The 27,864-nt window shown below is 42.1% G+C and overlaps 1 protein-coding gene across 1 annotated transcript in view; it reads left to right on the plus strand.

Annotated features, from left to right (window-relative positions):
- Positions 1-484: 484 nt before the first annotated feature.
- The window catches only part of LOC130107602 (potassium voltage-gated channel subfamily D member 3-like), a 192,341-nt gene continuing 164,961 nt past the window's right edge, over positions 485-27,864 (plus strand). The window contains exon 1 of the mRNA XM_056274282.1: positions 485-1,587. Within this exon, the coding sequence (XP_056130257.1) occupies positions 485-1,587 (1,103 nt within the window). The remainder of the gene's footprint in view (positions 1,588-27,864) is intronic.

Consider the following 27,864-nt stretch of genomic DNA (forward strand, 5'->3'; position numbering starts at 1 on the left):
TTCACTGCTCAACCCATGATGTTGCAAAATAGTATATCTGGGTTGCCTTTTGCTCAATGGTACTCACTGGTGTACCTCAAATCCTTGAATGAGCTACAGAGTCTATTTTCTTCATTTTCTTCTAAAAGAGTGACTAAACCAGTAACTTGACCATTTTAGTGAGTTTGCTGACATCCACAGGTTAAAAACCATGTAAAGGTTAAACATGACAGGCTTTTCTTGGTACTCTGGGATGTTAGTATAGCAGGATAAACACAGCTGCAGCTAATAACATGGGCTTGCAAGGTATCCCAAAGAACCAGCACTGTCTGGCAATGCTGATAGGGGAGCTGTCATACGTAAATCCGACACAGTTACTCTTTACTTACTCTTTAAGAACAGTCTTGTTTCTCATGTTTTGATTATCCTATTTTCTGCAGATGACAGTTGATTTTAAAGCGAGAGGTGTCTGAAGGTGAGGAGAACTACTTCCAAGACTCTAACTATGGCTGCAGGTGTAGCTGCATGGCTCCCCTTTGCCAGGGCAGCAGCTATTGGCTGGATGCCTATAGCCAACTGCCCCATGCCCATTGCTCCAAGAGACCACAGCAAGAGACAGGATGAGCTGATCATCCTCAATGTTAGTGGCCGTCGTTTTCAGACATGGAGAACCACCCTGGACCGCTACCCAGACACTCTGCTTGGCAGCTCTGAAAAGGAGTTCTTTTACGATGAGGAAACCAAAGAGTACTTCTTTGACCGAGACCCAGATGCCTTCCGAAGTGTCCTCAACTTCTACCGAACGGGGAAGCTCCACTACCCACGCTACGAGTGCATCTCAGCATATGATGAAGAGTTGGCTTTCTTTGGCATCATCCCTGAGATTATTGGTGACTGCTGCTATGAAGAGTACAAGGACAGGAAAAGGGAGAATGCAGAACGACTTCAGGATGATCAGGAAGAAAATAAAGACTTGAAGATGCCCAATATGAATTTCAGGGAGACTATGTGGCGGGCCTTTGAGAACCCCCACACCTCCACCATGGCCCTTGTCTTCTACTATGTCACCGGATTCTTTATAGCCATCTCAGTCATCACCAATGTGGTGGAGACTGTGCCCTGTGGCGCCACAGCCAACCAGAAGGACATGCCGTGCGGGGAGCGCTACACCGTGGCCTTCTTCTGTATGGACACAGCCTGTGTCATGATCTTTACCGTGGAGTACCTGATGCGCCTGTTTGCAGCACCCAGCCGCTACCGGTTCATGCGCTCAGTGATGAGTATTATTGATGTGGTGGCCATCTTGCCCTACTACATCGGCCTGGTGATGACCAACAATGAGGACGTGAGTGGTGCCTTTGTGACACTGCGCGTGTTCCGGGTGTTTCGCATCTTCAAGTTCTCTCGTCACTCGCAGGGCCTGCGGATTTTGGGATACACCCTGAAGAGCTGTGCCTCAGAGCTGGGCTTTCTCCTCTTCTCCCTCACCATGGCCATCATAATCTTTGCCACCGTCATGTTCTATGCGGAGAAGGGCTCCAGTTCCAGCAAGTTCACCAGCATCCCAGCATCCTTCTGGTACACGATTGTCACCATGACTACACTGGGGTGAGTTATCAGACACATAGCGGCATCTGCAAGGATATACACACACATACACATATTCAATGCATTCTATTCATTGATGTGGAGAAGGAAATACAGCCTCACACTGCATGATGGATGCAGACTTGCAAGTGTTATGGTGCACTGGTCGGTCTTCTATTTGCATGAAGTTGACCTGAGTTCAACTTTATGCTAATTAATGCATCCAGTAAACCCACACCTGGCTCACAAGTCATGGATCAAACTGTCAGTCTAGATGATCCACATCAAATGTGAATCAACATCTTCAACTATACAGGTTATATTTCTTGCCTCAAATATTTTCAGAAACATCATTTACTGGATTGTTTATGTGGAATTAGAGATAGTTCATGACATGGCTGCCATATTCTCCCTCGTTTGAAAATGGACAGCCAAAACCAAGGACCACCCAATTCAGATTTTGTCTAGCCAATCGGCATTGTGTTCATCACTACATCACTTGTTAAAAAAGGGAGAGGAAAAATCACCAACTTCTAATATCATGATGGAACTGACCTACATTTATTCACATGGTAACCACCAGGTAACTGCTCATAAACTGGACAGTTTGGGATCCCATTACCATGCGTCCTCTGACGCACTTTGTTGGATTTGCTGTAAACATACCTTGAGAGTGAATGGGAAATGCTCTGCTCAATTTGTGCCATTCTCTTGCAGCGCAGTTACATTGTGGCAGAGTTATGCAGTGATGACAGGGTCAGTTGCCATTAATGGCATATGCTGTTATTGAATCCATTTGTGGTTGGTTTTGTTGGTCACTGCAGCAAATCAGACCATTGTTTATAGATTGGCCTATATAGATGCCAAAGTGCAGGTAGTCAACCCCCCTCTCTTTCGCTGTCTTTCTATATGATATTCACCATTTACTCTGGCTTCCAGTCAAATACTGTGTGCAGCAATGGTTAGAGCAATATGATGAACATGTGGCCATGAGTTCTGACTCGACTATGATATAATATTTTCCTCCCGACCCCAAACCACACCACGCTGACCCTGGCAAGACAAAAAATTCCTCTGGCTTGGAATTGCATTGACTTGGCATCCCTTGCGCATGTGTGTATGCAGACGTGCGCACGCGCACACACACACATACACACATGTGCACACCTTGCACACACTAATAGTCATAGGCTCTCTCTCTTGCTCTCTTTCACTCATGCAAATACACACACTCATCATACATGTGTGTGCACACACAAGTGCATCCAGTGATGTAGTGGAGGGTATACGCAGGTATACGGAGTATACCCACCACTTTTCTGTCAATTTACAGTATAATCCCCCATCAGCTCAAAAGCCATTGAAATATATAGGAGTGTATACCCACTTTCTCCTTAGTGAGCTACCCCATCTAGGTCGCAGTATGCCTACTTCCTCAATGACCACTGCACTACTGAATGCATCCATGTGATTAAATTTTGCAAGCAACACCCTACTTGTTTTGCTCTCTCTCTCTCTCTCTCTCTCTCTCTCTCTCTCTCTCTCTCTCTCTCTCTCTCTCTCTCTCTCTCTCTCTCTCTCTCTCTCTCTCTCGCTTCCACTATTTCCATTGTACTGGGCTGTATTTTCATTTGATGGATAACTTAAGGTAATGTTTATGAAGACAGTTGTAATGGAAACACTGGGCACAGTTTGTAATGGAATTTTGACATGAATTGAAGATTTTGGGTAAAACATTTTGAATTTTAAACCAGCACAAAGTCAGCCAGCCCCCATACTTCATTATGTGCTTCAGCTTATTAGAGACTACCGATGTGAATAATGGTGGGCACTCTTGCATTTGTCTACCAACATAAACCCTCATGGCCTCTTTGTCCACATCTCTCGGAGCTGGCCAAATAAGGACATAATGGTTTAAAATGGTGCAGTGGTTAAACAATTAGTGTTACCTCCTGGTAATGAAATAAATTCAGTGTTCAGTAAATGCTTGATAATCGTAAGTTTTCATTTGAAAAATATGCATTATTTTAACTCAAGTGAACATGAACTGCTGTCAATCAGTGGTGATGACGAGTGATGTCATCAAATTGTAATTATGTGTTAATCCTAATCCAACCCCTTATTCAACTGTGCTAGGGTTGCACTCGCGTCTCTGGTCACTTATTTACCAAAAATTGAGTATGTACATAGAGACCCTTAAGGTGAAGAGTCCAACTCAAGACCAGTGGGGTCAAAACTTATGTAAAGACTGACACCCGAACAATGCAAGTCCAATTAAACACTATGACTATAAGTATAGTCCCTAGGTGTGTGTGTGTGTGTGTGTGTGTGTGTGTGTGTGTGTGTGTGTGTGTGTGTGTGTGTGTGTGTGTGTGTGTGTGTGTGTGTGTGTGTGTGTGTGTGTGTGTGTGTGTGTGTGGACCCTGTGATGGCTTGGCGGCCTGTCGAGGGTGTCTCCCTGCCCATCCTGCTGGGCGGTTTGGATAATGGATGGATGGACTAAAGGTACAGTAGTGTACCAAAGGTAAAACATTTTGTTGTTTGTTGTTTTTTTACATTACAATTTACCAGTGTTTCAGAGACATAAAATTTGGGTGGCACAGTGGCCCAGTGGTTAGCGCTGTTGCCTCACAGCAAGAAGGTCCTGGGTTTGAACCCTGGGGTTGTCCAACCTTGGGGGTCATCCCAGGTCATCCTCTATATTGAGTTTGCATGTTCTCCCCGTGTCTGCGGTGGGTTTTCTCCAGATGCTCCGGTTTACCCCACCATCAAAGAGACATACATGTTAGGGTCAATACGCCTGTCTGTGCCTCGGACCAAGGCATGGCAAGAAGAACTGGGGTTGGTCCTCAGGTGCTGCATGGTGGATGCCCACTGCTCCTATTTACACAGCTAGGATGCGTTAAATGCAGAGTGTAATTTCCCTATGGGGATCAATAAAGTATCTCAAAATCAAAAAAAAAAAAAAATCCATCCGTCCATCCATTATCCAAACCGCTTATCACCTCAGGGAAAGTTTGATATTCATTTCAAAAATTAAACAAAGTAAATTAAAGTTTTTTGGTTTTTAATCTCCAATATTGACACTAAAGATCATCTAATGGCTGAGTCTCTGGTATGAACTCAGTAGTACTCAGTCTATACTTGAGTACTACAACATTACTATGCACTGCGAAATTTTAATAGGAAAGTTCAAGCTGAAAGTGACCACCATCAAAATAAGCAACTACAACAGCTTTTTTTTTTATTTTGTAATACTTTATTAATCTCCGTGGGGAAATTCTTTCTCTGCATTAACCCATCCTAGCAGTGTAGCTAGTAGCAGTGGGCAGCCGCCGTGCAGCGCAGCACCCGGGGACCAGCTTCAGTTCTTCTTTCCATTGCCTTGATCAGAGGCACAAACAGGAGTATTAACCCTAACATGCATGTCTTTTTGATGGTGGGAGGAAACTGGAGCACCCGGAGAAAACCCACCGCAGACACAGGGAGAACATGCAAACTCCACACAGAGGAAAACCTGGGATGACCCCCAAGGTTGGACAACCTCTGGGTTCGAACCCAGGACCTTCTTGCTGTCAGGCAGCAATGCTAACCACTAGGCCACCGTGCCGCCATATAACAGCTATAAGGACAGAAAGAAGCACGTAAAATCTCAGAGTTGTAACATTAACTGCTTGGTACAATGAATGGCTTTTGAAGACTTTATCAAAGTGCATTATAAAATCTGGTCTCTCTGCTGTATATCTGGAAGGAAAGTGCTATGTGGAGATTCTGTGTCACCTGTTTATGATTCTGCTTTGCTCTTAACATCTCAGATTAGCCATTACTCATTGAACTGTACTCAGGAGTGATGCGTTAGGAAATGGTGTAAGAGTTAGCTGGACTGGAGTACTCTGTACTTCTCCCCTTCCCCCATCTCATTCAGACTGATAACTTTATGAGCAGTCTACACAGCTACTCCTGGACTGTGCCTGCCTGTGCGTTTCTGATAGAGATTCAGGCCTTTTTATCCAGAGAGAATATCATTTTGTTCATTTTCCAAGTGGCATGCACTATTCACATATTTTAGGTACTATAAATAGGATTTCTATAATTTCCATAATAACAATAACAATAACAATAATAATAATACCAAAGATGTCTTTCAATCCCAAAGACACTTTACAAAACAGGGGACAGGGAAAATGAATAGATATGTACAAATATTAACCAGAGGAAGGCAAATATTATCACTATATTCAGCCGGGACTTTCAATTGGCTTTGCTGTTCACAAACCCACTGGAATATTGTGATGTAAAATATTTCTTTCGAAACGCTTTTTACAGGTGTTGCTAACAGCTTCAAAGACTGAGGGTTGCCAGACCTAGTTAAGTTTTGTATCAAGTGAGATTTTATTTTTTATACTTTCTCTTCTCTTGTCTCTTTGTTGTGTCTCTTGGCTGCTCTGCATGCTTGCTGAAGTCAGTCTGTCTGTAGGGTTCATTACGAAGAATGTCCTCCTCAAAGTCTAACAATATTAGATTGAAAAATGTGCAGGCTGTCACATTGCAACTCACCTGGTGTTTAACAAGGCGGATAATGAAGTGCCCTTGAGGTCCCCCCCCCCCCCCCCACACACACACACACACAGTGCTTGTCCAACTCTTCTGTTTGAGAGGGCTCTTTAATAACAGGGGAAGAACATTTTAGATGAACTCATTTTAAAGTATTAAAGTTAAAGTGATAAAGAAGGGAAAGAAGAGACAAGGATCTCTGTTTCTGTCTGAACCCTGCTTGTATCCACAATGTGGACCACCAGAACTGTCGCATGGGCTGTGCAAAGTGTGCGCCTGGCCTGCAATCCTGCAGTTTATATATATATATATGAAGATAGTCGTAGGGGAAAAAAACTTTAATTCATAGCAGTGCAGCCTATTTCATGCGTCGCACACTCATCAGCTGCCAAGTTGGCTGTATCACAAAGAGGAAAACCAGAGAATAAATGCTATGTTGCCATGCACCACGCCCCTAGTTGTGGTGCACAGCAACCAATGGGAGGGTAGGAAACATTTGTAAAGTAACATCAGGGACATTACAACCAATGAGGGAGGGACTGGGGCTCGATTTGAAAAAGGAAGGGCTTAAAGGGCTGGGGCACTGTTAGAATAGCATACTTTTAATATATAACAAAATAAAATAACATCTAATGGGGTACTTTATGTACGTCATCCAATGGAGTGGGTCTGGAGCACAGCCGAAAGAGCAGACAGGCAAAACATAAAAATACCACATCCAATAACGGTCATCACATGTATATCATCCAATTGGGGGGCTAATATAGACAATGGCTTATTTGTAGTTACAGAGCAGATTTTTTTTTTCTGTGTCTACAGCTGGTGGCCAACTCATTTCTACTGTTCAAGGTAGACACATCATTTCTACTGTTCAAGGTAGACATATCAGGTTTGCAAATAATGCAATATTTCTCTGCTAATATCTGCTCAAAAAAATAAAGGGAACACATAAGCAATGCAATGTAGCTCCAAGTCAATCACACTTTTGAGATATCAACCTGTCCAGTTAGGAAGCAACACTGATTTGTGAATCAATTTCACCTTTTGGTAAATTGTCTAATTTCCACATGGTGGAAATTAGACAATTTGCAAGACAACCCCTATAAAAGGAATGGATTTGCAGGTGGTGGCCACAGACCATTTGCCTGTCCTCATCTTTTCTGGCCGATCTTTGGTTAGTTTTTCATTTTGCTAGTGCCCTCAACACTAGAGGTGGCATGAGGCAGTATCTGCAACCTACAGAAGTTGCTCAGGTAGTGCAGCTCATCCAGGATGGCACATCAATGCGTGCTGTGGCAAGAAGATTTGATGTGTCTCCCAGCACAGTGTCCAGAGCATGGAGGAGGTACCAGGAGACAGGCCAGTACACCAGGAGACGTGGAGGGGGCCGCAGGAGGACAACGACCCCGCAGCAGGACCGCTATCTGGTCCTTTGTGCAAGGAGAAACAGGAGGAGCACTGCCGGAGCCCTACAAAACGACCTTCAACAGGCCACTAATGTGCAGGTTTCCGCTCAAACAGTGAGAAACAGAATGCATGAGGATGGTATGAGGGCCTGACGTCCACAATTGGGGCCTGTGCTCACAGCCCAACACCGTGCAGCCCGATTGACCTTTGCCAGAGAACATCTTGGTTGGCAGATTCGCCATTGGCGCCCTGTGCTCTTCACAGATGAGAGCAGGTTCACACTGAACACATGTGAAAGACGTGAGAGAGTCTGGAGATGCTGTGGAGAACGTTCTGCTGCCTGCAACATCCTCCAGCATGACCGGTTTGGCGGTGGGTCAGTGATGGTCTGGGGAGGCATATCCTTGGAGGGCCGCACAGACCTCTACGTGCTAGCCAGAGGTACCATGACTGCCATTAGGTACCGGGATGAGATCCTCAGACCCATTGTCAGACCATATGCTGGTGCAGTGGGCCCTGGGTTCCTGCTCATGCATGACAATGCTCGTCCTCATGTGGCCAGAGTGTGTCAGCAGTTCCTGTATGTCGAGGGCATTGATGCTATGGACTGGCCTGCACGTTCCCCAGACCTGAATCCAATCGAGCACCTCTGGGACATCATGTCTCGTACCATCCGCCAACGCAATGTCGCACCACAGACTGTCCAGGAGTTGACCGATGCCCTGATCCAGGTCTGGGAGGAGATCCCTCAGGAGACCATCCGTCGTCTCATCAGGAGCATGCCCAGACGTTGTAGGGAGTGCATACAGGCACGTGGAGGCCACACACACTACTGAGCCTCATTTTGAATCGTCTTGAAGAATTTCCACAGAAGTTGGATCAGCCTATGTTCTCATTTTCCACTTTGATTTTGAGTATGATTCTGAATCCAGACCTTAATGGGCTAATGATTTTGATTTCCATTGATCATTCTTAGGTTATTTTGCTCTAAACACATTCCTCTGTCTAATAAATAAAGATTTTCAGCTGAAATATTTCATTCATCAAGGTCTATATTGTGTTTTTAGGTGTTCCCTTTATTTTTTTGAGCAGTGTATATAAATCTTTTGTGACTGTTCTTGACTCAACATGCTTCTAAAATGAAATTCCTGTGTGACAATTTCATTATGCATAGTCAAGGTCACATGAAAAAAAAATCTAACAAATTATTCAGGGTTTTTTTTTCATTTTCAATATTGTGTTGTTACGTAGTGCATGCTCCATCTCACTGCTCACCGTGAGGAAGAGGGAGAAGGGGAAACAGTGTTGGCTGCACGAGAGCATGCCTGATTTTGTAAACACGAGTCATGTGCTGAGAAGAGCAAAAAAAAAAACATTAAAAAGAAGGAAGCATTTCATAAGACACTGAGGATCGCTGCATAAATTTGTCAACACTTGCAGAGATGTGATGGCTGAGCAGGTGTCCAAACCTAGTGGGTCCATGTGACTGTAACTGTAGGCTATGTGTAATAAATAGTCTGAAAAATTATCTAAAATCTGAAAATAATAGCAATTTAATAATATTAACTTTATTTATATAGCACCTATCACAACTACCGTTACAAAGTGATTCACAAACAAAACAAAAATATAAAAGCATGAAGACAATCAAATGCAAAATCACAGCCAACAAACAAAATAAGGCAAGGCAAGGCAAATTTATTTATACAGCACATCTCAGCAACAAAGCAATTCAAAGTGCTTTACATAAAACAACAGGCATTAAGAGAAGCAACATATGGCAATAAAAAGACATTTTAAAACAAATAAAAAGAGAGTAAAAGTTAAAGTGCAGTGTAAGATGAAAATCAAAAGCTTCAAGTTTTATTTAATAAAAGGCAGCAGCAAAGAGGAAAGTCTTCAGCCTAGATTTAAAAGAACAGAGTTGTAGCAGACCTGCAGTTTTCTGGGCATTTGTTTCAGATATGTTGTGCATAAAAACTGAAAGCTGCCTCTCCATGTTTAGTTTTGACTCTGGGGACAGAAAGCAAACCTGTCCCAGATGATCTGAGCGGTCTGGATGGTTCATAGTGTAGCTAGCAGTAGATCAGAAACAAATAAACCAATCAAAAGTAGGGCTATAATAACGGATTAAAGTAACACATAAAATTAACAGATAAAATAAGTAACAGATAAAATATTTGAGAAAAAGCCATACGTTAAAAGCAAGCCTTAAGAGATGCTTTAAAAGAAGGCAGTGAGTTTTCTAGTCTAAGATCCTCAGGTAAGCTATTTCAAAGGGTTGGGGCCCTATCAGCGAAAGTTCTGTCACCCTTGGTCTTCATCATAGACCGGGGAATAGTTTACAGGGCCGTACTAGAGGATGTCAAGCTACAGGCTGGTGAGTATGATTTAGAATTTCAGCTGCACCAAGGCACATTTATAACTTTCGAGATTGGTTTTCTGATGTATTGTCATGTTTTTATTTTGTCTTGATTGTTCTTTGTCTGCCTGTCCAATAGTTTTCTTATGTATTGTTATGTTTTTACTTCTGTATTAATTGTTGTTTGTTTGCCGGCCCAGGGACTGCAGATGCAAAATAGCTGCCAGCTAACTCTGGTGCAATTGTAAAATTGTGCATTGTCCCTGTCAAATAAACAATAAACTAAACTAAACTAAGCTAGGTAACTTGGTGCCATATCATACAGGGCTTAAAAGTCAAGACTAACATTTTAAAATCAATTCTAAAGCAGACTGGCAGCCAGTGAAGGAAAGCTAAAATCGGGGAGATATGATCATGTTTTCGTGATTTGGTTAAAAGTCTGGTGGCTGCATTTTGGACACTCTGAAGCCATGCAATCATGTTTTGGCCAAAGCATGTGAACACGGCATTATAATAATCCAGATGAGAAGTAATAAAAGCATGAATAAATCTTTGATGATAAATTAAACATAATAAAAGATCTAATTTTAGAGCTATTTCTCAAGTGGGAGAAACATGGCTGCTAGCCATTTAACATGGGACATAAGACCGAGATTCTGATCTAAAATAACTCCAAAGTTCTTAGCAGTGGGTACAACATGCTGAGCTAGATTGCCAAGTGCAGACAGAGCTTGGTCAAAAGTGTGTTCAGGGCCTATAATAAGGATTTCCGTTTTGGAGGAGTTAAGCAAAAGAAAATGTTCTGCCATCCAATCCTTAACCACAGTTAGGCAATTGTGCAGAGAAGATAACTTGGCTAATTAAGATGGTTTGCAGGACAAGTACAGCTGAGTATCATCTGCATAACAATGAAATGAAATATCATGCTGTTTGATAATGGGGCCCAGAGTAAATAAATAGAAGATAAAATTGGTCCTAGGGTAGATCCCTGCGGCACACCATACATAGACAATGCTTTAGAGGAGGTAAAGCCATCAACAGACACAACGAATTTTCTGTTAGAAAAGTATGTAGAGAACCACTAGAGGGCAGCCCCAGAGATACCAACCAAAGTTCTCAACCTTTCAATTATAATGTTATGATCCACCGTGTCAAAAGTGGCACTGAGATCAAGCAGAACCAGCACCGAGCATTCACCTGCATCAGCCTTCATCAATATATTATTGATAACTCTTACTAGAGCAGTCTCTATGCTGTGTTGCTGTCAGAAACCTGACTGAAATTTCTCAAAAATATTATTATAGATTAAGACTTCCAACCAGTGGTGGCTAGTACTAAAAAAAAATTTTTTTTGGGGGGGGGGCAATTCACCTTGGTGCAGCACACCTGACAGCTGCTTTAATGTCCACACAGTCACAGAGTTATTAAGAAGAACGACGTAGCCTATAGATTTTATTAGGGTTTGTAGACGGTGAATGATTGACAGTCGAGACGAGGCGTCATGGTGGATGTGAACATGATTGACAGCCATGAGAATTGTCCAATCACATTAGATCAAAAAACATTAAAACAATACCAATTCGCTGCCAATAAAAGTGGGAGTGTCTGGGGAGCACAGAACTGCACCCCATGGAAAATTCGAAGAAACCAATTAGACAGCAGCCTCAGGTCACCTACTCGCCAAAATTTTGAGGGCTTACATAAGGTATCGTTTGGCCGGTGCCCCTCACCCAGGAAGTATATGTATTCAGACAGAAATCAACCAAATACCATTTGGAACCAATATTTAATGGCTGCTGACAGATGCTCACAGACTGTAAAACACTTTTATTTCATAATTATTTGCATTATACAACTAAATTATATTTAACATCTTTAAGTAGAGTTTCATCTCTTGATATCTGAAGGCGGCAGCGCCCCAGCGCCCTATACTGGCTAGCCGCCACTGCTTCCAACAATTGATTTGAGACAATTTTCCCTAAGATTTTTGATAAAAATGGAAACTTTGAAATTGGTCTGTAGTTCCTATGGTCAGTGGGCTCAGAACCAGGTGGCTGGACACTAGAAGTCTTGAAATAACAGGAAACATATCCATTGTAGGCTATAGACCTGAGATATTGAATTGTAACATATTGTCACACTTCAACATGCCAAAATAAAGTGACAGTTGAACTGATTGGATGATGTAAAACCAGTAGTTTTACAGTTGAATTTTTTTTCCATGGAAGACTATTATAGCAAAATGTCATAGCTGAGACAATGTGCACGATGATGCTTTATTGTACTTGTTAAAAAAAGTATTGCACCGAGATTATGCATGCAGTAGAACTAGAATAACTGCATGTAGTATAGAACTAGAATAGCTATGTGCATGTGATCATGATTCATGCGCATGCATGTCAATAAGCAGGGCCTCGCACATCAAGTTCGCACAGGGCCTTGCACACCCTCTGCAACAGCCCAGTGGACCACAAAGTTGTCATAACACCACTTTTCACCAATTCTATGGTTCGGGTTTTGTTTTGAACTGACACAGAAGAAGAGATGAAAAGTCAGGTTAAAAGTCAACCACGACACGAGAAAAGCACCATCAGCTTATCTATCATAAATTGAAAAAGCAGTCTGAACGTACCTATTGTTATATACACAAGCTCAGTTGTTTGTGGGAAGCATGTTGTTTGTACTTGTGCACACCTGGTGTACGTGTGCACACACAAATATATTTGAAAATCTTTTTGAGTACACAGATTAGAAATGCCAATGTGAAAGTATTATGGAGATACTGAACCTCGGACAATGAGTTTCAGTGCGGGACCATTATGTTTGCCGAACAATAGCCAGCGGCGCTGAGTGTCTGTCCATAGTTTTGACAGCAGTCCCCCTCAGCACTAGTGCTAATCAGGACAATTATTATCTGATGAATGCAGCATGCTTTTCTCTCATTTTGAGGCATTTATATTGAATAGGTCCACTGTTCTTCAGAAAATTGGAGCAGTGTTTACTTGTATTGACTAAATAGAACTTAGTGGCACACGTAAGGTTTGGGGTTGTTGAAAAATTTGTGGTATGAGTTCTAGCCGTTTTTTTCCAATTCAATTTTAGCTCATAAAAAAGCAACAACACTTCTATCAGTGCAGTTTCCAATAAAATGCGGGGGGGGGGGGGTTATATACATGACCACTACTTTTGTAAATAGATACAGAACATAATTGTTTTATCTTCTCGGTCAAATTACCCTGAAAAACCTGAGCTTTCAATGCAAGAATCTAATGTTTATGAGGGTTTTTCTTTTCAATATCTCTGTGGTGAAGTGAAACCAACAATGATATGGAGATAGGTCCATTTAGGGGTTTGTGTTTGTCTGATTGTTTGTTTTTGATAGGATAACCTTAGACGTTGGCAAAAGACTACCCAAAATATATAAACTGATCCTCTCCCTAAGCTCCAGCTCACAGCATTTTGCTCTGCTTTATCTGTTTATCAAAATAGCAAAGTCATGTAATATTTCCCTACCAGGAAGTTAGAAATAATACAGTGTGAAATAACAAGAAACCAGGGTACAAGGATTCTTTTCTTTTTTGTTGTTGTTTATTTTAGTTGTTAATTTCTTTTATTTTGAATCACTCAGTCCCATTGAGGTGGGAATGTGAGCCCCCCCCCTTTTGTTTCTCTAACTTGTGATTAGAGGCTAATCTAGGCATAATCACAAGTGCTAGTGAACACCAAGCAGCATTTTGCAAAGCCCAGTGCTCCCACCTGGGCTCATTTCACCTGCTGAAGGGACATATGCTCAGGTGATGAGGTCAGCGATGGCCCATCTGTCAATTTCAAAAAGATCCCCTTTGCAGTTGCAATGCATTCGCTCTGTGACTCATGCAAAAATGAAACACCTATTTTGTTTCCGTGCTTTTATTCTCTCTCTTGATCTCAATCTGAGCTCTCTTTTGTTCTTTCCTCCGACGAGCTCTCTTATTGAAGAAAAGCCTGCAGTTACTTTGGTCCACAAGATTTTTTATTTTGGTTTATCCATTTACTGTGTAACTCTCTCTCTGTGTGTGTGTGTGTGTGTGTGTGTGTGTGTGTGTCTGTGTGTGTGTGTGTGTGTGTGTGTGTGTGTGTGTGTGTGCGTGCGTGCGTGCATGCGTGCACACACGTGTGTTTATATTTGTGGGTGTACTCTAAGTGGTGTGAATGAAACCTTAGAATTTAGATGAAAGGAAAGGAAAGAATAAATCTGGATCACAGTGATTGACAATTGGTGATTCTCAGTCATAGTTTTCATTAAAGTGAGATGTTGCTAGATGAACGACATCGTGTGTGTGTGTGTGTGTGTGTGTGTTTGTCTGTCCCTGCATAGAGAGATGTTATTTTCTATAATGAATATGATAAAAGAAAACAACCAGAATGGATATGATAAAGGAATTTCATCCAACCTGATTTGCAGTTGGTTCGTTGTTCATCTAGCAACTACTACTACTGAAATATGTGGATCATAAATCCGTAATAGTAGTTGCTAGATGAACAACAAACATAACAGACAAACACGCACACACACACACACATGCACATACGCATACAGACACACACATGTTCCCTTTGATCGTGTCTTGTCTCTGTGACCCGGTGCCCTGTGTTTTGGCCATCTCTGCTTAAGCCCAGACAGCATGGTGTAAAAGGGCCCTGTGAATGGGGTTGGAGCCCTGGATGCCTGAGAAGAGAAATGAGGGGGAAGCGACATCAGAGACTGGCCATATAATCATGCTGTTCCACTAGCCAGGAGCGCTGGGTGTTAAATCAACCTCAGGTGGCTGATAAAAGGATCAGGATTGAATCCCAGCAAGGGACACTACCTGCAGCGGCCTAGCCTATGCTGCTGGATACCCAGTCATTGGCAGCAAGCAGTGGGAAAGGGTCCAAAAGATTGATGAGGAGGTGGAAAGCCCTTTGTTCCCCTCTCTCTCCTTTTCTCTCTCCGATATTCCCCTTTCTCACTTATCCTCTGTGAGTCTCCTGGGTGGGAAATAGGCAGTGATTTGGAGAACATGGGCTGCGAGTTTAATACAGTTATCTGTTGCAAATGTAATCTGATACGCAAGATGGGTGCAATGGATGGATGGGAGCAGTCATTTTTACCTGCATGACAGCTGAACTTGAAGCACAAGGTTCACGCACATGCATACAGACACACTGCTGGATCCCCTCCATAGCCTCCCGTGCCTCTTAAAAAGCATTATTAACTCAATAATGAGAGTCGTATTAATGAGGTGTGCAGTGGAATCTGACTAGGGTGTGATAATTAGAGTGGTTCTCCCAGTAGCAGAGTCCTGGTCCTGGACCAACACTTGTTCCTGTAACAGAAAGTGAGAGAAAATGTTGTTATGCATGTAGGTCATGTTCCCGTCCCTGCCTTAATCAGTGGCTATATATAATCTGCCTCTTCCTTCAGAGAGATGTTAGCCTTGCTCTCCTCCGTTTGCCGTCCGGATTAGACAAAGTGGACCGAGCCTAGGGGCCACAGACAGGAGGGCAAAGTGTCAGAAGTGCAGTGCATTGGTACATCTCAGGAAATTCGTGGTACCTAGTAGCTGTTGAACTCAGTGACTTTGTCAGTGTCGGGGAGGAAGGGAAGAACCACTGGTAGGACCAAGAGGTCAAACCTCACTTTTTTTGTCTAGCTGTGGTTCTGTTTCTCCTTCTCATGTCTATTTTTTTTACCATGTCAACATAGTGTACTGCTTTGTTGTCTCCCACCCATGCATGCACACTTCACGTATGCATCCTGTTAATGACCCATTCAAGGTGAGCCAACACACAGAGAGGGAGGAGGGACACAAGAGAGTAAAGATGAACTATTTATTGACAAGGTGAAATGTGGTATCTTCTGGGTGGCCTGAAAGTGTTGCAGGGAGAGGAGGGCTTAAACAGCAGCATTTAAGGGTCCTGGGTCCCCAGTAAGGATGGGAAGATCTGCTCCACCTGCAAAAAGAGAAAGAACCAGAGCGTTTGGGTAGCGTGGCAGTCTAGTCCGTTGCCTACCAACACAGGGATCGCCCATTCGAATCCTCGTGTTACCTCCAGCTTGGTTGGGCATCCCTACAGACACAACTGTCCGTGTCTGTGGGTGGGAAGCCAGATTTGGGTATGTGTCCTGGTCGCTACACTAGCGCCTCCTCTGGTCAGTCGGGACAGTTGTTCAGGGGGGAGGGGGAACTGGGGCGAATAGCGTGATCCTCCTACGCGCTACGTCCCCCTGCCAAACTCCTCACTGTCAGGTGAAAAGAAGTGGCTGGTGGCTCCACATGTATCGGAGGAGGCATGTGGTAGTTTGCAGCCCTCCCCAGATTGGCAGAGGGGGTGGAGCAGCAACTGGGACGGCTCGGAAGAGTGGGGTAATTGGCCAGATACAATTGGGGAGGAAAAGGCAGAAAAAATCCTCAAAAAAAAAAAAAGAGAGAGAGAGAAAGAACCCCAGCAGGTCTGGAGACGTAACAGTACGTGTCCTCAAGTTGTACACACACACACACACACACACACACACACACACACACACACACACACACACACACACACACACACACACACACACACTTGCAAGCCCACACATACACTCCCCCACATACTTTCCAATCATGCTCAGCTCCATTTTATCCCACAGGAAAAGCTGCAAATGTTAACTGTAACCTTGGGAAATCGCAATTTCTTTCTAGTCAGAAGCTAGTAAGTAAAAAATTCCTTCGTTTGTATTTGCTCTCTTGTCTCTCTCGCTGGAATTCACACATGAAAAATAGAGAATATGTAAATGAGGTTAATTGCCTGTTCTGACCATTTATCCAAGTGACTGTTGTTCTGTCTGGGACTGACCAATGCTGTGCCCCAGAAAAAGTACAAATTATTCCCTCAACAGTTTATTCTTTTTGCTAAAGTGGCTAGTTTCATTGGTCTTTTGTTAATGTTGGCCGTAATCATTGTTTGGTATTGTTTTGATGTAGCTAAGATATGTCTTTTACTTCCTTTGGTGGGTATAGTATTGTCTCTCTGAGATTGACGTCCATCCATCCATTAATTATTCAAGCTGCTTATCCTCATTAGGGTCGTGGGATGCTGGAGCCTATCCCAGCAGTCATTTGGCGGCAGGCGGGGGGGACACCCTGGACAGGCCACCAGGCCATCACAGGGCCGACACACACACACACACACACAGACACATATTCACACCTAGGGACAATTTAGACCTACATGTCTTTGGACTGTGGGAGGAAACCGGAGCATCCTGAAGAAACCCACGCAGACACAGGGAGAACATGCAAACTCTACACAGAGGGCGACCTGGGATGACCCCCAAGGTTGGACAACCCTGGGGTTCGAATCTAGGACCTTCTTGCTGTGAGGCGACCGCACTAATCACTGCTGGCTAAGATTGATGTCCTCCAGTATAATTCCACCTCTGAATAGAAAAAAAAACCCAATTTTTTTTCTGATGTTAAAAACCACCACAAGGAGACACACAGTTTTATTTTATTTGATCAAAAGATACCGGTAAAGTTGAAATAAACGGGTTGACCCTGATCATTTTGAGGGTGTAACCCAGTGGCAGACTGTTAACAATAAGGAAAGCAAATTTCTCACGCCTCGTTTTGATTACGGGCATAAATGGCTGTCTCAGCCTGCTAAGCTCAGCACCATCCTTGTTGAGGGATGTTTTATCATTATAGGGTAAAATGGAGCATTGCTCCCATGTTGAACTTTTTACTAATTGCCAGTAGTTTCAGAATATCTATTGGGTTATATAGCATTTTTTTCTGTATGCATTCTTCTCTTTTATTGTTTTACATAATAATGGTTGTTCATTTTGTTAATCTGTTTCAACTGCTTAATTTTCCTTGGTTATTTGGGGCGTTGTTACTGTGCTGTTGGAAGCACTATCATTATCACTGCAAAGATCATCATTTTTGATATGTTTAGAGTAGCTCGGTAGCAAGCAGTGGCATTTGTATGGCTTCCTCCCATGCATGCTGATGATCTGGAAACTCCGTATTGCCCATAGATGTGAGTGCCTTCCTCTGCAGGCTCGGCTACCTTTCCAGGGTGCATCCTGTGATAGGATACAACCCACTAGGATACAACCCACTAGGATGTTGAAGTGTATTACTGTAAAAGGGTATAGACAATGGATAGTTTGCTATGTCTATGTTATCTCTATGTACTGTATGCATGTGTATATACATATGTATATATGAATGAATGTCTGCACGTCAGAGTTTATATGTGTATATTGTGCACACGTTTTGTGTCTGTGTGCTGCATGCATGTATATGCATTGATGCATATGTGTTTATAGTATTGCTGGTTGTGTGCAGTACCTATTTTTGTCAAATGCTAGGGTGGTATGGTATGTAAAATGTAGAGGTGTGGTGTAGGGACAACCCCTATAACTGGTCTAAACCTGACAAGCTTTTCATACTTAGCCTTAGTCTTTATATTTAGAAATATATGTTGATTATGGGAGGCACTGTGGCACAGTGGTTAGCGCAGTCGCCTCACAGCAAGAAGGTCCTGGGTTTGAGCCCTGGGGTAGTCCAACCTTGGGGGTCATCCTGGGTCATCCCGGGATGACCCCCAAGGAGTGGCGTTTGTATGTTCTCCCCATGTTTGTGTGGGTTTCCTCCGGGTGCTCCGGTTTCCTCTTACAGTCCAAAGACTTGTAGGTCAGGTGAATCGGCTATACTAAATTGTTCCTAGGTGTGTGTGTGTGTGTGTGTGTGTGTGTGTGTGTGTGTGTGTGTGTGTGTGTGTGTGTGTGTGTGTGTGTGTGTGTGTGTGTGTGTTTGTGTGGATGGGCTAGCGGCCTGCCACCCAATCACTGCTGGGATAGGCTCCAGCATCCCCGCGACCCTGAGAGCAGGATAAGCGGTTTGGGTAATAAATGGCTGGATAGATGTTGATTATTAATTATGGATTGAAGGGTAAAGGAACGACCAACACTGTATGATGTTAGAACGAGTGCTAAATGACCATCAATTTCTGAATGGCGTACATTGTTTTGTTAGTAATTCAGTTTTACTGTGACTGCAGAAGTTTAAAAAGAACTGCAATGTTCTGATACATGGTTTACAAGCAGCATAAAGTCACTCCCTCCCAAATGCACCCCCATTACAGTGAGAATTTAGTGGTTTTCAATGGCAACATGCTCTCAAATGGAAATAACGGGACGTTTTGTTGGCCCTGCAGAACTCCTGGGGTCAAAGCAAGCACAGCTTGTAGGAAATTAGAATTATTCCTTGTTTTATCTGGCCAAGAAGCTCTTCGTGCCAATTTCCCAACACAGGGCGCTTTAATGGAACCTTTCTAATGATAGCATCAGAATTCAATTTAGCTCGAATAGAAGTTCATTTAACACCTAAACTCATTTAAAAAGAATTATACTTACGGAGGACAGCAGTGTCTGAGAGCTTAACACCCCCCATTATCTCCATTGTCTCTCTGCTCCTCCTTTCTCCCTGTCCTTCTCTCTATCTCTCTCTCTCTCTTCTCTTCTCTTCTCTTCTCTTTGTCTCTCTCCCTCCCTCCGGTTTCGCAAACTGACTAAGCCACTCATAGCCTGCATTGTGTGTACACCTACACACACACACACACACACACACACACACACACACACACACACAAACACACAAAGATCTGCACACATACACACACAAAAGCACACAGAGCCCTATAACAGGAAAATAAATTGTTTTGATTTTCATTCTTGCAGGAGTAGAAATATTGTGGTCATTAAGTTGTTTTGAGAGAAGTACTTTGGCCGTGATGAAGGTTACACTCCAGCTTTGTTTTTCTGGTGAGAGGAGGCAATTCTACAATATGAGGATAGTGAAGTTTGTGTGATGCAGCAGTTGTTTCACCATAATTTGCATTATTGACAATTGAAAATAAGCTGTATGAGCGAGCTGACTCGCTCTCTGGAACATCCCATTACACATTTGGTCTGCTGACCAAACTGAAGAGATGGGAAACCCAAGAAAGTAGGGCTGAGTGGGAGAATGATTCACAATGGGGTAGAATGAAGGAGAGGAAGGAAGGGGGGGGGTAAATAATTTGAGAAAATAAAGAAAATGAAAGAGGAAGAGAGAGAAAGAAGGAAGAGAGAAAGAAAGAATAAAAGAAAGGGGGAGGGACCGGAGGACAGAAAAAGACCGCCGCAGTCTGAAAATAAAGACAAGCACCGAGATGGAGAGGATGACACAGAAAGGAAGGAACGAAAGCAAAGGAAGAAAAGCGGGATTAAAGGATAGAAGTGGGGAGAGAGAAGAGAAAAGACGGGAACATGCAAAGGAAGGGAACAGTAGAGATACCCTCCCGTGCCGTCTCTAACAGAGAGTTTCCGACAAGTTATCTCGGGATGTTTGTATCAGGGGCACAAAAATAAAATAAAACACACACACAAAAAAAAACACACAAAAAAAACATGAATGACAAGGAGTTCTCTGTCTCCCCTCGAAGAAAAATTTTATTTTTAGATACACGGCCCTTATCTCACTACACAGCTGGCAAGGGTTTGGCTCAGGTACACACAGAAAGGCAAAATAATCTGTCATTAGCTGTGAAGGAGGACACAGACGGGGGTGGGGGGAGTGGCGGACATAGGATACAGCTACAGTAGCGGGAGGCAGGGAGTGTGTGTGTGTGTGTTATTTTACAGCATTTACAGAATGTACTCTGTGTACATTGGAGTTTTACTGGGTCAGTAAATCCAGATGAGTTTTGAACCAATGTGCCTTAAGCAAAGACTTAACTGTTGCTTTACTCAATTATGGCCTGTTCATGTATTGCTGTGTTGTCTCTCAGCTGTTTCCACTCACCCTTTTGTGTGTGTGTGTGTGTGTGGGGGGGGTGGAAATGGCTGAAGGGGTATACCTGCCTTGCTCACATGTATTTTTTCGTCCTTGCTCTTGTGTGTCTGCCTACTAGTGTGTGCAGTATATATATTCATGCAGGTGTATGTGCTCGTATGCATATGTGGGAAAATGTGTAGATAGATGTGTATCTGCATCTCCCTTTGCAGCGGTTCATCACCTACCTGACATTATAAATGCTCTAATGCCAGCATGTTTTAAAACGCTTTCCATGAGTCTTAAATGCAGCACTGGGATACAATCACAGACCAACTTTAAATATCACTTTATGTGCAGCCAAAGTTTGGCAGGTGTAAAAGAAAAAAAAAGCATAGAGATTTTCTGAAATGTATTTGAATAATGTATTCAATTTTATTCTTCTCCAGTAGCGAGGGTAGAGAACCTGCAGCTCTTTTTCATTCAAACATTCATGAGCCTGGTTATGAGATCCATTAGACAGAATGAGCTTTCTGATTGGACCACATAGGCAATCACCATTTGTGCTATGACTTTGCTGTGGACACAAATTGACATTCGCAGGATGTTAACACTCCACTGCGGATGAAACACAACAAAATATTTGTCAAGTTTCTTGCTTGGCTATGACACCAAAATACAAATTATTATCATCCGGTGTCCATAATATACTACTGGCTTCACTAAAATCAGCATGGTTCTCAGAATATAATCATAGTAAAAGGGTTTCCAATCTACTTTTGTCGACTATTTTTTTTTCCCTCATTGCAAATTTTTCTATTACATTAAAGACATGCTTTTGTGGACTGACAGAACTTGCTTGTTTCTGCCTCCACGCTGATGAAAGAATTGAAATGGTACATGTATAATATGTTTACTCTGGACAGTGTCCTCGCTCTCTGCATCCGTTACAAATTATTTTTAACATAGCAGCGTTTTTTTTCTCTCCTCAGCACACATTAGGAAGCCAGAGGGAAAGGTAGTCAGGGTTTACAAGCAAGCTTGAGCATGGGAAAAAGTATCTATCTATCTATCTATCTATCTATCTATCTATCTATCTATCTATCTATCTATCTATCTATCCATCATCCATCCATCCATCCATCTGTCTATCTATATCATCAAGGTCAAGGTCAAGGTAATCTTTACCATCTCCGAGGGGTAATTTGTTGCACAGCCAGCAGTAAAAACAGTATAAACATCAATGATCAACACACACCGATCAATTTATGAACAATTCACACAAAGAAATGTAGAATTACATAATGTTACAGTTTTTCTCAGTCGCTTTGATGCATTTCTCACATCACTATTTACATTTGCACAACAGTTAATGCATTTCTCAAAACAATTAGTACAAACTGCAAAACCTAGTTGATAACCTGCAAAAGCGTGTCACTTGCTCAAAATGGATAGTTCATTCCTCAAAAGCAAGTATTCATGTCAATGAAAGTGTCAGTGTCAACAAAATGAAAGTCCTGACACCATTGTTTATGAACAAGCTGGTGAAATGGCTTTGTCATGTTTTCATTATGACAGTTTACTCTGTAAAAGTTTTCCAATGCAAAAAAGTCAGATCTTGGTGACACTACCTGAAAATGCTCAAGACAGCACTATATACTATTTACACATCCATTTGAAAACTACAGTAAAGTTACACATTACTGTATTTAGTGAGGTAACTGAGTACAAGACACTGAATATGTATGTTTCACATTTTTACTGCATATGCTTTTTGCAATTCTAATTTGTTCACAGCATTGTGCAAAAGAAAAAATACACCCTTATTTACAACAAACATAAACTCCCTTTGGGTAGAGCTGTGCACAACTGTAAACAATATTGCAGTACATATTGGAACTGAACATACAACATACACAGTACTGTAAATAATTCATGCACATCCAGACGTTCCTCTCTTTCTGGCCACTTAGTTTCATCTACATCACAGCGAATATCATCTCTTGCAATGCAGCGAGGAAAGTATCTCCTCGAGTGGCGAATCCACCCTCTGCAGGACTCTGCTGTGATGTCATCACATGCTGCATCCATGGCCGCTAGCAGGGCCATTTGGGTATGTGGATTCCGGTTATATACCTTCCACCTCCAGGAAGAGAAAAACTCCTCTATTGGATTTAGGAATGGTGAGTAGGGAGGGAAATATTCCACCAGCATCCTATCATGTGCTGCAAACCACTGTCTGACCACATCGGAGTGGTGAAAATGCACGTTATCCCAAACAACAACATACTTGTTCAGATGGTCTCCAGTTAGACCCCTCTCATTCTCAGGGATTATGTCCCTGTGAAGAGTGTCTAAAAAAAGTTTGCTGATGTTGTGTGTTGTATGGACCAAGACAGGGGATATGGGTGAGGACTCCGTTTTCTGAGATGGCTGCACACAATAATATTCCCTCCTCATTGGCCTGGGCCATCAATGGTTGCTCTCTGTCCAATGCAATTCCTTCCATGCCTTCTACCTTTTGCCAGATTGAAACCTGCCTCATCAAGGTATATGAATGTGTGCAGCGGTTCCCTGGCCTCCAGCTCCAGTACACGCTTTATCACAGAAGAGGGAGCGAGAAAAACTATAACAACTTTTCCTGTGTAACATAATGCATTTTGGACAACATATTGTACAGTATGCACTGTGAATACACATACACAGAACTGTCATGTAAGTGTAGTGCATGGCACTACACAAAGTAAACAGTTTACAGCACTGAACATTAGAGTATGCATAGAACACATACATGTTTTACCTGTACATACTGGTGATGGATCTCCTTCACTCTGTTGCTGTTCCGTTCAAATGGCACGTTGTACAATTGTTTCATGCGCATTTCATTTCTCCTGAGCACTCTGTCAATTGTAGCGATTGAAACGGATTCAGTATTCCCAAAGATGTTGTCAACCTCTATAACATCACTTTGTATCTCTCTCAACCTTATGCCATTGTTTGCAATCACCATTGCACAAATGGCTTCCTCTTGTTGCGGAGTAAAAAGGGGCCCTCTTCCACCTCTGCAAGGTTGTCTTGCAATCCTATGTGGTGCAGAGTAAAATTACAGTAAATATGGCAAATCTTTACTGTAACACTACTGTACACTACAATACACTAAATCTGTGCTGCAGTAAAGCTGTAAGTCTAAATGTAAAATGTAAAAAGTGACAAGTTCTTGTCCCACTGCAAGCTTCATGTATGACACAATGACAGTAGTGCAGTGCAGATTGTTTAGTGCTGAATTACTGTCCATTATACACACCTGTTCTCCCAACGAAATGTTTGAATAATTGAATTTACAGTAGTTCTCCCAACATTTGGCTGCACCCTTCAACCAGCCTCAGCCATTGTGAGGCCGTGATTGACAACATGATCCACAATTGTAGCCCTGATTTCATCAGGAATCCGCCTATGTACTTGGCCTCCTCCCCTGTTTTGTCCCCCTCCCCTTCCTCCCTGCATCCTCACCCCTCTTCCACGAGGCTGACCTTCCATTTCTGTGTCACAGTATTGTAGAAATGGTACACACTATGTCCTGCTTGGTTCTATATGCTTGTAAAGTGGGGGTTCATGGGATTCAGCTCTGAGTGACTGTGGAGAAGTGGCTTATCATTGGTTGCAACTAATGCTTCACACACCCCTTCTCATCAGTGAAAGCTGAGGTTCACCTGAGAGAAATTGTTCAATTTAGGAGACATTTTCAGGGAAAAAAAAAAGATAAAAAAATGTATAGAATTTGCTTGACAGATTTTGACAACTAGTTCAACATTTTTGTATGTAATGACTCAAGCAATGAAATGAGGACTATTCGTTTTATAGGGAATGACTATTCAGCATTCACAAGAATAGTTCATTTTGACTGACATGACATAAGCAAATGATAATGTTATAAAACAACAGAGTTGTATGACAGGAATTGATGCATGTCCAAAAGCATTTGCAATTTGTTGGAAGGAATGAGAAACTGCTACTATGATGTGCACAAATGACTAAATGTTGTGGAGGTTGAACTAACTGTTGCGCAAATGTTAATAGTGATGTGAGAAATGCACCAAAGCGACTGAGAACAACTGTAATCAAAAGGCCTATAGCAGCAGAGACAAATGAATTGTTAAATCTATTGGTCCTGCACCTTTGCATCACGCTCAGACACTACAATTTGTATTTCAGATTGGATCGATTGTTCTTAAGGCCTGGTTTGAAGATATTGTGACATCTCCTTGTGACTTCAGTCCTAGAAATCTGTCAATGGCTCATTATAATTGCATGACCAAGCTAGATATTGTTTGAATAAGCAAGCTACTAGAGTAAATAAAGCAAAAAATTGGTGGCAAGGTGAATAACCATCCCTACTGGCTGACTGGGTTGACCACATGACCCTTTAAATACTTGACATGATAGAGAGACAGAGAAATCAAGCAAGCAAGAAAGAGGGGGAGACGGTGAAAAGGAGAGAGAGAGACAGAGAGAGAGAGAAATTGGATGATGTATTTAAATTCAATTACGTGTCAAGCGTTTTTGTTCTCAAATTATTCCTTCAGTCTGCATTTCGAGGGGCGTTTCACCAGCTACGATGATGCAGACTCAACTAAATGGATATGAACAGGTGTCAAATCAACACAACAAATACAATAAATAATTTCTGTCGTGAACTTTAAATATTCTTTGCACTTTAGAGATTAAATTCATATCGGTAATAGCGATATGGTATGGTAACATGCAGGGAAGTTCAAAGACATCGTTGCGTCCATCTTCAAACTCAAGCTCCACAGCACAGGCCATCAAATTATGGTATTTAAACATTAGTTTCACCCAGCTAAACACTTTACCCCACTGGTGGGACTGCAGAGACCTTTAGGAACATGATTATACCTACGAAGTTGCAATGGCTGATTGAAAACAGGAAAAATAAGTAACATTTTCATTTATTCCTCATGTTTGTCTATGGTAAATTTATGTGAACCCCCCCCCCCTCCATCTCAGAGTAACAGATTACCAAGAGATGGGACCACGAATGGGGCTAGTAATTGTCCTGAGGTATGAATGGTGCATGAGTGAATGTGTATGAGGGCCCTGATGTAGACTGGTGACCTTTTCAGCCCCCCCCCCCCATCCTTCCTATTGCCAAACAACAGTATCCAGTTCCCTTTTGGCTTTGAAATAAATGAAGACATTGCAGAGCGTGAATGGATGAATACTTTTATTACTCCAGTCGGTCCAAGTCAGCCTCTTGACCAATCACCAGAAAGCCATTACATGTTATATAAATTGTTCATGCAAATTAATCAGTTTGCATTGTCTTTTACTTAAGGTGTCATTGCTGCTTGTGCTGTGCTTTTCAAGTGTCTCTTATGTAAAAGACATTTTGATTTCTGTGGTACAACCATTATGTAAAAAAGAATAGATGATTAGGTTTGAAAAAAAAATCAAACAAAGTAATCAGAGCTTCTGTGTTAAGAGAGATTGATGAAATCTGAGGCCTCAGACACCCAGCTGACATTTTAAGCCAGTTGTTCAGGGTAATCACGTCGGCTGGGAAATGTAACTGAACTCCAGATGACAATAGCTGACACGAAACAATGACAGACCTGTGAAAGCTCTCAAGTTTTTCATTGTGCTTGTTTTCATTGATCATTTCTAATTTGCATACTTGTTGTCAATATGGCCGATGCCTGTACTGCCGAGGCAATTTCTGACAAATGTGTTCTTGATGACCATTACAGCCCCTGTTTGTGCATTAACAATTGTGCTGAAAAGGATTCATGGATCAATTTAATCTGATTGTGTATCGTTGATACATCCTCCTACATTCATTTGCATGTTAACAGATACTTGACTTACCATGGTGGAACATGGTAACATTGATATGTATAACTGCTTTATTGTGCGTTTTACCTAATAGCTCTCAAAGTTTTGAAATACCTCACCTTCAACTTGCATAAGACTGTAATTGACTGGAATCTAATTTGTAATTTGAAACCAGTGAGCAGTATCCCATGGCTGGACAATGACACCGATTCTTTTACACAGTCCTTGATTAATAATTAGCACCCTAGGCACTTTGTTGTGTGTGTTTGTTAATTAAACTCAGTCACCAAAGCTTAGTGCTGGAGCAATAATATGTGCTTTCGTTAAACTACTGGTACAACAGTATTCTGTTAATACCTACAGTGCCCCTTTAATATATTGTATGCTAGCAGGAAAATAAAGTCAAACGTGACAAGCCTACCTGACATAGAGTCACACCGGGAGCAAAAGGAGTCAGTGAGGGTTGATTACATATGTACAGTATATAGTATATACGACGGTTAGTTACAGCTGGGGGGGGGGGTTAATGTAATTACAGGACATAGCCCAATAGATTTAGCACCCTAGTCCTTGCTGGTAATGATATAGTCTTTTATTGTTGTGATTCTGAGCATATTCAAAGACTTTTGCAATGGAAAGTAACATATGTCTACTCCAAGACACATTTCAGTAAGGACAGACTTATATTGTAACGTGCTATCCGCATTGCTTTAATAATAAGAAATAGCCTATCAGTGGGGTCGTTTTGTAACCATAAGTTACAGTAGTTTTACCTGAGCATGTAGCCTAGCCTATAATTTAATGTCCATTTTAGCACTTCAGTCTGCTCCTCTTAAATAGTGTTGCTGCTGATGCTGATGCTCAAACAGTATGTAAATTTTTCCAACGGTGCACATGACTGCCAGCCTGGGCTATGCGTTGCAAAGCCCTGAGAGTGATGTTTCGTAGGACGTGCTCGCAACTGATGTATGGACACATGGAGGACAACAAATAACGTTACAGCTAGTTAGCTATATAGTTAGCCTAGTTTTACACATAATACTTAGGATATGACTTATCCCTGGAACATAATCACTGCTTGCTGATCCCTTGCCTTTCTCATTTAACACTGCCTTGCTACACCTACAAGCACAGCACAGATGCACCATGGGTCTGGATGGTTTCATGCTTGTTTACATTTGGAAGCCTGTGCCTCTGATGTCTGCTTCCTTTTTTCTTGGCCCCTTTTTTTGGGCCCTCCTTTACTTTTTGACATTTCCTTGTCCATGGCTTTCATTGGCCATCTCATTGCTTTATGCT

The sequence above is a fragment of the Lampris incognitus genome, chromosome 2 (genome assembly GCF_029633865.1).
Source record: "Lampris incognitus isolate fLamInc1 chromosome 2, fLamInc1.hap2, whole genome shotgun sequence".
Classification (NCBI taxonomy): domain Eukaryota; kingdom Metazoa; phylum Chordata; class Actinopteri; order Lampriformes; family Lampridae; genus Lampris; species Lampris incognitus.